General features: G+C 24.5%; 1 protein-coding gene across 7 annotated transcripts in view; it reads left to right on the forward strand.

Moving 5' to 3' along the window:
• LOC122507326 (whirlin) overlaps window positions 1-12,196 on the forward strand; it is a 240,588-nt gene that overhangs the window by 102,875 nt on the left and 125,517 nt on the right. For 6 of the 7 annotated variants that reach the window (XM_043619982.1, XM_043619986.1, XM_043619987.1 and 3 more), the window contains 2 exons: window positions 5,230-5,238; window positions 10,867-11,187. In XM_043619982.1, coding sequence (XP_043475917.1) covers window positions 5,230-5,238; window positions 10,867-11,187 — 330 coding nt within the window. The remainder of the gene's footprint in view (window positions 1-5,229; window positions 5,239-10,866; window positions 11,188-12,196) is intronic. The other variant, XM_043619984.1, reaches the window with a different exon arrangement.

The raw sequence follows: 12,196 nt of genomic DNA on the forward strand, positions 1-12,196 counted from the left end.
CTTTTTGCATCAAAGATGTTTTTGTTGGGATTTATTAAAATTCAGAATTAAAAGAAAAAAGAAAATTAACTATTCATATATGTTGTGGATATTCTTCTGAAGGTGTCTTCATAAACTCATAAGTTGGGCAATGAAAAAAAAAATTTTCTGAGTTGTAGTTATTAAAAGTCATTAAAGTCATTAAATCCCCCCGGGATGGGGCTATTTTGTGCATCGAACTTTGTTTTTTTTATAACATTGCTTAACAAATTTTTTGATTGTTTTTGCTTTATTAAATCTTTTTTGTAGATATTCCAGAGTGAATTAAAAAAAGAAAGAGATGATAAATTTTTTTTGGTAGAAATTGTACAACAAAGTGTAAATTAAAACACTAAGATTTTACTAAAATCTATATTTACTAAAAATTGTTAACTATCAAAGAAGTAAATAATAACATTTAGTGCCCTCTAATTGTCATGTAATCAAACTTTTGTTTTATAAAAATAGCAGATTAAAATATAATTCGTTTTAAAGATTTTATTCATTAAAAACTTCGCGATGTTTATTTTAAAAAATTCAAAATGGCTGATCCATCATGGTGGCTCAGATGATAAAAATCACTCAGATTTGCTTGAAACTTGTTATTTAGGGATTTTCTAGGATTTTTGATTTCGAATATGATTTCAATCTTTCAAAATGATCCCAAAAAACCCCAATTGATAAGTTTCAAGCAAATTCGAGTGATTTTGAACTTTTTTGTCCACCACAATGGATCCGACATTTTGAATTTTTTAAAATGAACTTTAGATTCGTAATCAGTGATGACTTCGAAAAACACCGAGTAACAAGTTTTAAGCAAATTCTATCAAATTTTTTATTTTTTCACTATTTTGGCAGCGCTATTTTAAAATTTGGTGTGCTAGGAAAAATCTAGCAACGCATTCTAATTCAGCGTAGTAAAATACGTCAAAAAGTACGCTTTTTGGGTCTACTTGACGTTTTGGGTCCAAAAATTTATTTTAATTTGTAAACCTGTGTTGTTAAAGATTTTTTAAACCCTTCTTGTAATTTCCCCTCTTGATTAAAAATAAAGGAAAAAACTTTAAAAAGTATGATTAGTTTTTTACTTGAAAACTATAGTTATGTCCTTTTTAAAACTCTTGATTTTGCCTAGTTTGTAAAAGTGGGACAATTTCTACGAAGGCAGTTTTTACAGATTTTTTACATTTTTACTTTTTATAATTTTAAATTGTATTTACCTTTTTTCAAAATAAAAAGACTGACAAGGCGCTTGTCATAGCTCTTTATTTAAACTATTCAACGTTCTTTCTAAATCTGAATTAGTAGAAAGTTACTAATGAAATGACGAAAAATCTTCCACCAAATGATTTAGTAATAATTTTACTAACAAATAGTGAAATTTGACTAATTGTTAGTAGAATTCTACTAAAAATTAGTAGAACTGTTTTATCGACTATTAATAAATTTCACTAATTCATTTAGTGAAATAAGTGACTTTCGATTAGTGGAATTCTAATAAACATTAGTAAAATATTTTACTAAAAATTAGTAATATTGTACTAATTGAAAAGGGGGAAAGTCGCGTCTATAAAAACTACTAAAAATTAGTAAAATGTTACTGTTTTTTACTAGAATTCTACTAATTCAGATTTAGAGAGTTTGAGGTTAACTGTAGAACTTTTAGTCAAATTTCTACCATGTGAAAAATTATTCAAACATTTATAAAAAGATGTTTTATGCCCCTACATTTTTCGCCTACTTTCGTGAAAATGGAACTTTATAGCGAAGGCCTAGCTAGTTTTCCTGTTTATTTACATTTTGTTCAAAATAGGAAAACTGTCGAGGCCCTGGTCAAATCCCCATTCAAAACAGTAAATTAATTTAAAACATAATAATTCGAAACAGATGTACTTCTTGGTGTAAAAATTTTCCTACTATGCCCTGTCAAAACAGGATTTTAACAAGTTTCCAATCAGGTTTCCCAGTTTCTAGTAAGATCCATATTAGAACCCTATTTTGAAAAAGGGCAAAGTGGGACAATTTCTGCAAAAGTTTGCACAAGTTTCTTTAACTCCTTACGGAGTTAAACTGCAAAAAAGTAAATTTACTCTTCCTTAACTTCAAAAGAACAGACAACTTCTATAAAATCCCGTTGGGAGTAAAATTTTTACCCATTTTTTGAAACACTGCAATTAAATAAAATTAATTAGAAAGAAATATTCACAAAGTTTGACTCTATGAAAAAGTAGAATTTTTTTTTTGTATTCCTAAAGAACCTTTGAGCAAATTTTCTTTTTGTTTTAAAACAGAATGCAAAATTCTCCATAGTAAATTTAAATCTTTAGAAATATTTTTTTTCTGTTTTAATTAATGGAATAAAGTCTGGCAGAGGATATTCAAAGTGAATATAATTATGTATATTTTAGTCTACTCTGAAAACTGAACACTATCTGTGAAGACAATATTCAGTAATTCGAAGTTTTCTAATTTTACATATCACTTTAGTGTATAAAGTTTGGAAAACTTTTCAAATAACCCTGCTCTGTGCAGTATTGTGCGCACGTTTATATACGAATTTAAATAAACGTTCATAGAGAAAGAGAGAGAGAGAAGGAGGAAATTTTTCACTTCTTGATATTCTACATTCGTGTTTCCAATTTTTGGTCAATTAGAGTTCCCGTATTGATTGAAGTTGGCAAGTTGTCATAAAAAAAATTGACGTCAAACTACTAGAGTTTCAAAATTTTTATTACACTTTCCCTTTTTTTTAATAAACGCTGATAACAAGTGCGCTATAAAGTTTTTAAAGCAGGAAAAAAATAAAACTAGAAAATATGAAAAAATTTAATTTCTGTTTTTTATTTCCAAAAAAATACAAATTTTAGAGAACCTTTAAAAAACTTTTTTAAAAATTAGAAGAGGAATAAAAAAAAGAATCGAATTTATGGTATAAAAATATAAAAATTGAATTATGAAAGAAATGGGTCAAATTATGTCATAGTGGGGTAATAAGTAACAGGACTTTATAAGTTTTAATTCAGGATTTTTATTATCGATGTTTTTGTTGTTCGATCTTCGTGAATCAAACATTTAAGAAAACTGTCCATTTTATAAACGTTGGTCAACAAAAACGTTGATAATAAACATACTCAATCAAAATTTAAAAAATAAAATTTTCCTATAGAATTCAATTATGGGACCTCAATTATTTTCAATACAATTCTGAAATTTTGTAAGAAAGTCTAAAATATAATAAAGAAGTGCAGTCATGTGCAAAAGTTTTAATAATTTAAAAATAAATTATAATAAAACATTTTAAAATCGGTAAAGAAGAGAAATTGATTAGAAGTGACCGTGACAACTGATAATTTTAAAGTGATTTGTAATGATTAATTTTTAAAAAATTAAAACTTTTGCACATCACTGCCCTTTTTCATTGTATTTTAAACTTTCGTGCAAAATTTCAGCTCAATTAAATAATAATATTTAAAGAGAATTTTAAGTGATCGAAAAAATTACCATTGAGAACAAATAATACATTTTTTTATAAAAAAAAAGTGAATTATATTTAAAAAAATTTGAATAAAATTCTTCGCAAAAAATCAATTTATTATTTTAAAAAATGTTCATAAAATGCTGTATAAATTTGAAAATGTATAATAAAATTGATCATAGAATACAATTATTTTCGTAAAATATAATATTCTTCCTAGGAATACAATTATTGTCAAAAATGTTTGTAAAAATCTTCAAAACAATTCAATTATTTTCTTAAAAAATAAAATTCTTCGAAGCAATTCAATTATTTAAGAAATTTCAATAAAATTCTTTAAAAAAATTTAATTTTCTTTCAACAATAAATATTTCCACAGGAATTCAATTATTTAAGAAAAAAAAATTAATAAAATTCTTCGTTAGATTTCAATTATTTTTAATTTTTCAATTTAATTTCTCGATAGAATTTAATTATTTTCAAAAAGTTTTAAAAAATTCGGAGAAATTCAATTATTTAATCAAATTTTGAATAAAATTCTTCACAAGAAATTAATTATTTTCATAAATAATAATATGATTCTCCGGAATTCAATTATTTTCACAAATAAAATTCTTGACAGGAATTCAATTCTTTAAAAAAAAATTTTAATAAAATTCGTTGTAAGAATTCAAATATTTTCCTAAATAACAAAACTTATCGCAGAATTTTAAATTATTTTTTATACAATTTTAAATAAAATGATAGGAAATTGTATTCTTTTTTATATTTTTTTAAATTCACTGAAGGAATTCAATTATTTTTAAAAATTTTGATAAATTTCTTCATAAAAATTCAATTTTAAGAAATATTCAATTATTTAATAAATTATTTATTTTTGTATTTAAATAATTGAATTCTCATAGAATTTTCTAATAGAAATTGTTTCAAAAATGAATTTCAGTTAAATTTTCAGATAATAATATTGAATATTAAATGCAATATAGCGTGAATTTTTAGAAATAATTGAATTTTGAGGAGGGTTTAAATTAAAATCTTTGAAAATTTGAATTTATAGTTATAATATTTTTATGATATAAAATAATGATTTATATCATAAATCATGTTTTATAATAATATTTTCGTAAGTTATTGAATTTCAGAAGGTTTAAATTTGAAAATCTTAATTCCTATAGAAAAATAATAATGATTAAATATTTATTTAAAAAGGAAGTTATTGATGTTTTCGAATAATTCTACAATATTAAGGAAATTTGTAAATAAATGTAATAGAACATTTTTTTGAGTATCTAATAATTTTTGGAGTTAATCAAAATATTCTTCAGGTTCAGGGAAAAAGTCAAAATTTTGTTTGAAAGTCAGGGAAAAGTCAGGGAAAAACAAAATTAAATTTTTGTGGCAACCCTGATAAACGAATAACATTGTTTTTTGGTGAATACAAAAAATTTACATTATATATGTATTTGTTACATTTAAAAAAAATGTACAAAAGTATTGATTTGTAAAGAAAATGAAGTATGTATAAAAAAGGAGAAAAATGTTTAGTGAAAAAGTAATCTAATTATATAGTAATAAATAAAAGTATTAAAAAGAAAAAAGGTTGAACTATATAGAGTGATATATGAAAATATAAGTTTCTTTACTATTAAAATAAAAATATATAAAGAATAAAAAGTCTTATTGGCTTGTACAATCGTCCTATCTTTGTGCTTTCTTTTTCTGTCTTGCCACCTCAGATTCAGAGTGTAAGTAACACTTTTCAAATACTTCCTCGATAAACACAAATTTCACGACCCCCTCGAGTCAAAAATATTTTCAATCCTGAAAAAAAAGACTGGTTACATTCACCAAAATTTTTATATTCTTTATAAAAAATTATTTAATTCATGTGTCAATTAAATTAAAAAATTTTTTCTTAAAATTAATATTTAAGAAAGTTTTCTCAAAAATTTATTTATTTATTCAACGTATATTAGCTGTATCGTATTAAAAATGATAAAAATAAAATTATTTTTAAAATCTTTTAATAAATGTCGTGAAGAAAAAGTCCTAAAGAACAAAAATTTTGTAGGTTATGTTTGCTATCTCTTCATCTTGAATGAAGGGTTATTTTTTTCATTTTGCAAAATGAAATAATAATTTTTGAATAAATAATTATTGAATATTTGATAAATATATTTTGGAATGAACATAAAATAAGTTTATTTCAAAATAATATTACTTAAAATTTAAAGTTTATTAACTTTTAAAGTGGACATTTTATGTGATTATTGGTAAAAATTTTAGGGGGGGAGGAAAATTCAAAAATATAAAATTAATAATATAAATGATATTCTTATTATTAAAGTAAAAAGTCTATATACACTTGAATTAAATAATTTTTTTTACTCTATAATCTGAAAAAATTGTTCTAGTTATTTTTAACTAGAAACGTTTGTAAAAAAAATTGATAACTATAGAATATTTTTAACTAGAAACGTTTGTAAAAAAAATTGATAACAACTATAGAATATTTTTAACTAGAAACGTTTGTAAAAAAAAATTGATAACTATAGAATATTTTTATAATGGTGCAATTAACCAAAACTTTTTTCAGTGCACTAAATTTATTATTAATAGTGTTAATATTTTATTATTCGAAAACCCCTTTCTTTTTGGGAAAAATGATATTGCGATGCAAATTTGAAGAAATTATTGTACAATAAAATTTCTAAAAATTAAGTTTTATTTAATAACTTTTTTATATTTTAGTAAATTTCAACTTTATTATTAAATGATAATGAAAATAATAATAATAATAATAATAAAAGTAAAGATAATTGTTTTATAATTTGTCTTATAATATAATTTCTTGTGTGTAAATATTTAATGAGTCTATCTGTTATATTATTTATTACTTTAATTAATTAAAAATAGAAATAATTTGTATTTAAAGTAATTAAGTGAATCATTAATTTAGTTAATGTTTAATATTAATATATTGTAATATAATTATTTAATTGTTTAATAATTAAGTAAAGTATAATTTAATACTCAAAATTGATATTTTGTTGAGTATTGAAATTTAAATATAAAAAGATAAATTTTGAATTAATCTACTTTACATAGATATACTTTAATATCTACTTTTTTAAATTTCCACCTTTCGAAAAGTAAGAACGTTTTTCCATCGCAATACTATTTTGAAAAAATAAATAAATAGCACGTTTATTGTAATAGGTCCATTTCGGGTTTTTTTTCTATAATAACACTTATTATTTTTGAAGTTCAGTTTTTAATTTTTATTTCATTTTTGTAGAATAATTGACTATAGTGCCAAAAATCAGAGTGCAATGACCAATTCCGGAAATTTGTTTAATTCCATTATGAATAAATTTTTGAAAAAGCTACATATTTTCCATTAAATATTTCATATTTGTAAAACTTTTTCATTTTTTATTAAATATTTTTTTTATAATTAAATAGTTGATGAAATTTTTAATTCAATTGTTAATAAAAATGGCAATTAAGTTTTAAATTATTAATTTAAATTGTTAATTAAGTATTAAATGGCGAATTAAGTTTTAAATTGTTAATTAAGCATTAAATGGTTCATTAAGTTTTAAAGTGTAAATTAAATTGTACATTAAGATTTAAATTCTTAATTGAATTTTTAATTAAATTTTTAAATTGGTAATAAATTTGATAATTTAATATTACTCCTTTAAAATATAATTTCAGTAATTGTAATTTTTATTAATAATACGAAAATTTTATTAACTTTCTTTTCTTATTATTCATTTTTCAAAATGCATGAAATTTTTATATAAATTTTTTCCTTTTTTTTAAAAAAAAAAGAAAAAAAGGTGAATCATTTGGGATCGTTTTTCTTTTGAAAAATTTCACTTGCACACTCGTTTTAGGCTCTGTCTTTTTATCAAAAGAAGTTAGTCCGGATTGGCCTATTTTCCTGATATAGTAATTATAGAGAAATTGATTGAATAATTTTTGGCACAGTTGACTTTAATTGAATGATCCGAACCTAAAATTTATCTATAATAAAATTAGCGTTTCCATTAGAATAATAATTATAACTCTAACACCAGTTTTAATAGAGTAGAAAATTTGTCTATAATATATCTAGACAAACAAGGTAATCGAAAAAGCAAAACATGAATAATTTCATTTGAGTTTCTCATTATATTTGAAGAAGAATTGGAAAATTAGTGAAAACAAAAGTGTCAGTTTTTTCAATAGTTAAAAAATTTAACTGCTCTTTTTCTTTTACTTTTTATTCCAATTCCTTTTGTTGCGAATTCATATAATAATTTTGTAATATGTAATTTTTTATTAATTATTATTATTGTAGTAGGATTTATTTATAAAAATCGTATTAACAAAAATTTATTTAATTAGTTTTTTAAATTGTTAATCATTTGTATGGTAATTAAATTATTAATTTATTTGTTGATTTAATTACCATTACTAATTTAATTATCGACAAATTTGCAAATAATGTTAATTAAATAATTAAATTATAAATGGGTCAGATTTCCTAAAGAGAAATTTCAATTATCGAAAGGTATTCCAATATTGTTGTAATACATTTTTTTAGTCGTAAATAATGATAGAAACACTTTTAAATAATGTTGAGAAAAAAAATTGTATCAAAAGTTATTAATAGTTAAAATATATTTGAAAAAATGTTTTATCGATTTTTCTTTAAAAGCAAATTTATTTATTTATTTATTTAAGAAAATTAGTTCAAGAATAATCGAGAGTTTATTAAAAATTGTACCACTTAGATAAAAATATTGTCAAAATTCAAAAGTTAATTTAAAACTAATACAATTTGTTGAAATAATTGAAAAATTTTGTAAACAAGGTAATATTTAATATTTATATTTAAATTTATTAAATAATAAAAAAAATTTTAAACAAATTTTTTTTGAACATGTACGAAGATAAATTTTTAAAACTTTACTCTAACTATTTCTAAAAAGAAAATTTTAAAGAAAAGTTTAACAAAACTCGAAACTTAAAATATTTCCTCTTTGGAAACAGTTTGAAAGTTGAGATTAAAAATTTTTGTTAAAATAAAAAAGAAAAGGGAAAGTAGAAATTAAAAATTAACTCGATACGAATTTATTTCTTATCAAGCAGGTTTAAATTTCCATTGTTTAAAAAATTTTTCAATTTAAATGAATTGCTTTATCATTTTAAACTACTATAAAGAAGGAAAACAAAATAAAACTAAACTTTTTGCAAATTTTTATTATTTTCAGAGTAAATTTTACTGAAATTTATTTATTCGAAATTAATAAAATTGAAAAAAAGAGGAAAAATTTCAGATAGTTTAAATTTATTTTTGTGCAACACCTGTAAGGAAAGTAATACTTTGCATGCCTGTAAAGTAGGCGCAAAACAGTACTTTGCTGCACTAGTGTGGCAAAGAGCTTACTTTGCTGCACTAGTGCGGCAAAGTGCTCACTTTGCTGCACTAGTGCGGCAAAGTTCTTAAACTTTTGGGTTTTTTTTGGTGATATACATAGGTATTTGTTTTCTATTTGTAGAATACCTGTTTTTTACAGTAATATACGCGTAGAAAACCACGTATATTACGTGCGGTAACATACGTTTCAAACCCTGCTAAACAGTACGTATGTTGGCGTCAACTAGCTTTTTTTAAACAGCTTTTTTTATCAAAACCAAAAGGTGTTGCACAAAGTACTGTGTGCAACACGTACGAAAGAAGATTTTCCGACTTCGTGCAAATTGCTGCCCTCGCTTCGCTCGGGACAGCAAACTTTGCACTCGTCGGAAAACAGCTTCTTTCTGTACTTGTTGCACAATATACTATTGTTTTATTTATTATTTTTATTATTTTTTCTTCAGAATTAGAGAAAGAAAATATTTCTTTTTACATATAATTTTCGAATTTTTAAAATTATTTTAAGTGATTGAAGATATTTATAATTCTATCGAATATTTTTGAGTTCTTTTTTTTAATTTTTCTGTTACTACTTATTTTTTTCATCATTCAAAATTCATTATATAAAAAAATATTATTTTGCAAAGAAATGAATAATAAGTTACCGATGTTTACGTCGACGCAAAGGAGAAAACAAATTTTTTCGAAAACTGAAAAGCAAATAATTTTAGACAGAAAGAACTTAATTATTGTCCTCATTACTTTCTTAAGAGCTTTTCAAATATAATCAAGGTTAGAGATAGCAGATAGACCGATAGTTTTTAAATTCGTTTTGTTTTCGAAAATGTGTTAAGGTCATGTTGAAGAAAAATTCATTTCGTAAATTACTTTTCATTTAAAGAATAAAGAATTTTTCGGAAGTAATAGAGGAAGGTACATTGAAGTATTCACTTTTTGGTATTTTGCAAAATTTCCAAAAATAATTGTATACTGAAAAAATTGTTTAAACTCTCGACGTTTTTATAAAAAAAAGTGGTATCGTAAATTTAATTATATAATTTAATAAAATTAAATTATATTATAAATATAAAGAAAATGCTCTCTTCTAATTATCCTAAAAAATCTCAACTCATTTCACAGTGAGATACCCAGGAAATCACTTTTTTTGTGTGGAGACTTTCCTCTCATGACCTTAATAGCTTTTCAAATCCAATCAATGCGAGAAAAACAGAATTCACTGATAAATTCTATTCCTTTTTTTTCCTTTCGTCGATGTAAACATTGCGGTAACTTTAATTTCATAAGAAAAAGGAAATTTTGCTTTGGAAATAGATGCTAACAAGTTCGGTTGTTAATAACTTTTGATATTTACAATTTTTGTTTTCAAAAATATTTATTTTTATCATTATTTTTTAGTTAAAAAAAGATTTGTTTACGGGAGAAATTTTGCTGCATCGGTTGTACTTGTAGGTGTTTAAATTCTTGTGCTTTTGAAAAGAATAACTGTTATTTCGATGAGGGATAACAAACGAGCTTATCGCGTCAAATCGGAATAACAGTTGCTCTTAACGAATAGTACAAAATTTTTGTACCACCAATGCACGTAAATTTTTTCCACTTATTAACAGAAAATAGAAATACGAGAGTGGAAAATTGTTATCGTCGAACTACGAAAAAAGAAACCTGACCCAGAGTTAAAATATTATTATCATCATAAGAATAAAATATATTGAAATTATTATTTGAATTCGAAATGTTAATGATTCACATTTATTATTGTATCACTGATGAAAAGAGAAAACTGATTTTTCTAGAGAAGAAAAGCAAATCAAAAAAAGAAAAGAAAAGGAAAAATTGTATGCGCCATATAGAAATTAGGTGCCAGAATGTCAATCCGGGTTAAGATCTAGAATTATCAGTGGACAGTTAACGAAGGCCCATGACTCTTTTGATTTGTTCGCAGATGTTGAAATCCTGTCGGACCTTGAGCATGACGGTACGGGGTCCAGCATTGGATCCTCGCTGTCGCGGTGGTCATCCAGTGTGGACCGCTACCGGAAGACAGCAGTCCTGCAGTTGGATGGATCGACAAGGTAGGCCAGCGTCGCCACCGCCTCTTCATCCGCGGGATTCACGCTACGGTCCGAGAACTCGTAAGGTCGAACTTTGCATAGAGCCTGGCCAGTCGCTTGGACTTATGATTCGAGGTGGTCTTGAGTATGGTTTGGGTATTTACGTAACCGGAGTGGATAAAGACAGTGTCGCCGATCGTGCTGGCCTTTTGGTAAGTTTCTTTTTTCGCGAATAAAAATGTTTATTTTTACTTATTACAGTAGGGCTCGAAACAGTGACAGTATTAAAAAATACGGACTTTACGGACCAAGAATGAAAAATTACGGACCAATTACTGACAAAAATATAACCAGTCCGAATCAAATAAGAGAACATTTTACTTGAAACTATAAATTAAATTTTTCATAACTATAAAACATGAAGATATCGATAACTCCGAGTCTTCGACTCGGAGTGATCAATTTCTTCATGTTTTATAATAACACAGGCACACAAAAAAAAGTGTCGTGGCCGAGACACTACAGTAGTATATTCCCATGTATTTTTGGCCGCTGAATCCGAATCTGAAGTCCGAATGCTCAAATTAGTTCTTTTTTTTGAGTTATACTGAAAAAACGACTCAAAACACGAATTTGAACCAAAAAAGTTAAAAATTTTTTTTGTGACATGACAATAGCATATTTCCATGTATTTTTTCCCGCTGAATCCGGATTCGAAGTCAGAATTGACAGATGTGCTCAAAATTTTGAGCTAAACTCAAAAAACCGAATTAAAATGACGAAAATGAAAAATTTTTTCTGTGACACTGCAAAAGTATATTCCTATGTATTTTTTCATGCTGAATCCGAATTCGAAGTCAAAATTGACAGATTTGCTTAAAATTTTGAGATAAACTCAAAACACCACTCAAAAAAAGACTCAAAAAACCGAATTAAGATGAAAAAATTTTTTATGACACTACACTACTATATTCCCATGTACTTTTTCCCGCTGAATCCGAATTCGCAGTCAGAATTGACAGATTTGCTCAAAATTTTGAGATAAGCTCAAAGAACTGATAAAAAAAGCGATTTAAAATAAAGAAATGGAAATTTTTTGCTATGACACTACATTACAGTATTTCCATATCGGATCTCGCATTTAAAGTCAGAATTGACAGATTTCTGACTGATTTGCTCAAAATTTTGAGATATACTCAAAAAACTGATAAAAATGTAATT

Source organism: Leptopilina heterotoma, unplaced genomic scaffold (genome assembly GCF_015476425.1).
Source record: "Leptopilina heterotoma isolate Lh14 unplaced genomic scaffold, ASM1547642v1 Lhet_46, whole genome shotgun sequence".
Classification (NCBI taxonomy): Eukaryota; Metazoa; Arthropoda; class Insecta; order Hymenoptera; family Figitidae; genus Leptopilina; species Leptopilina heterotoma.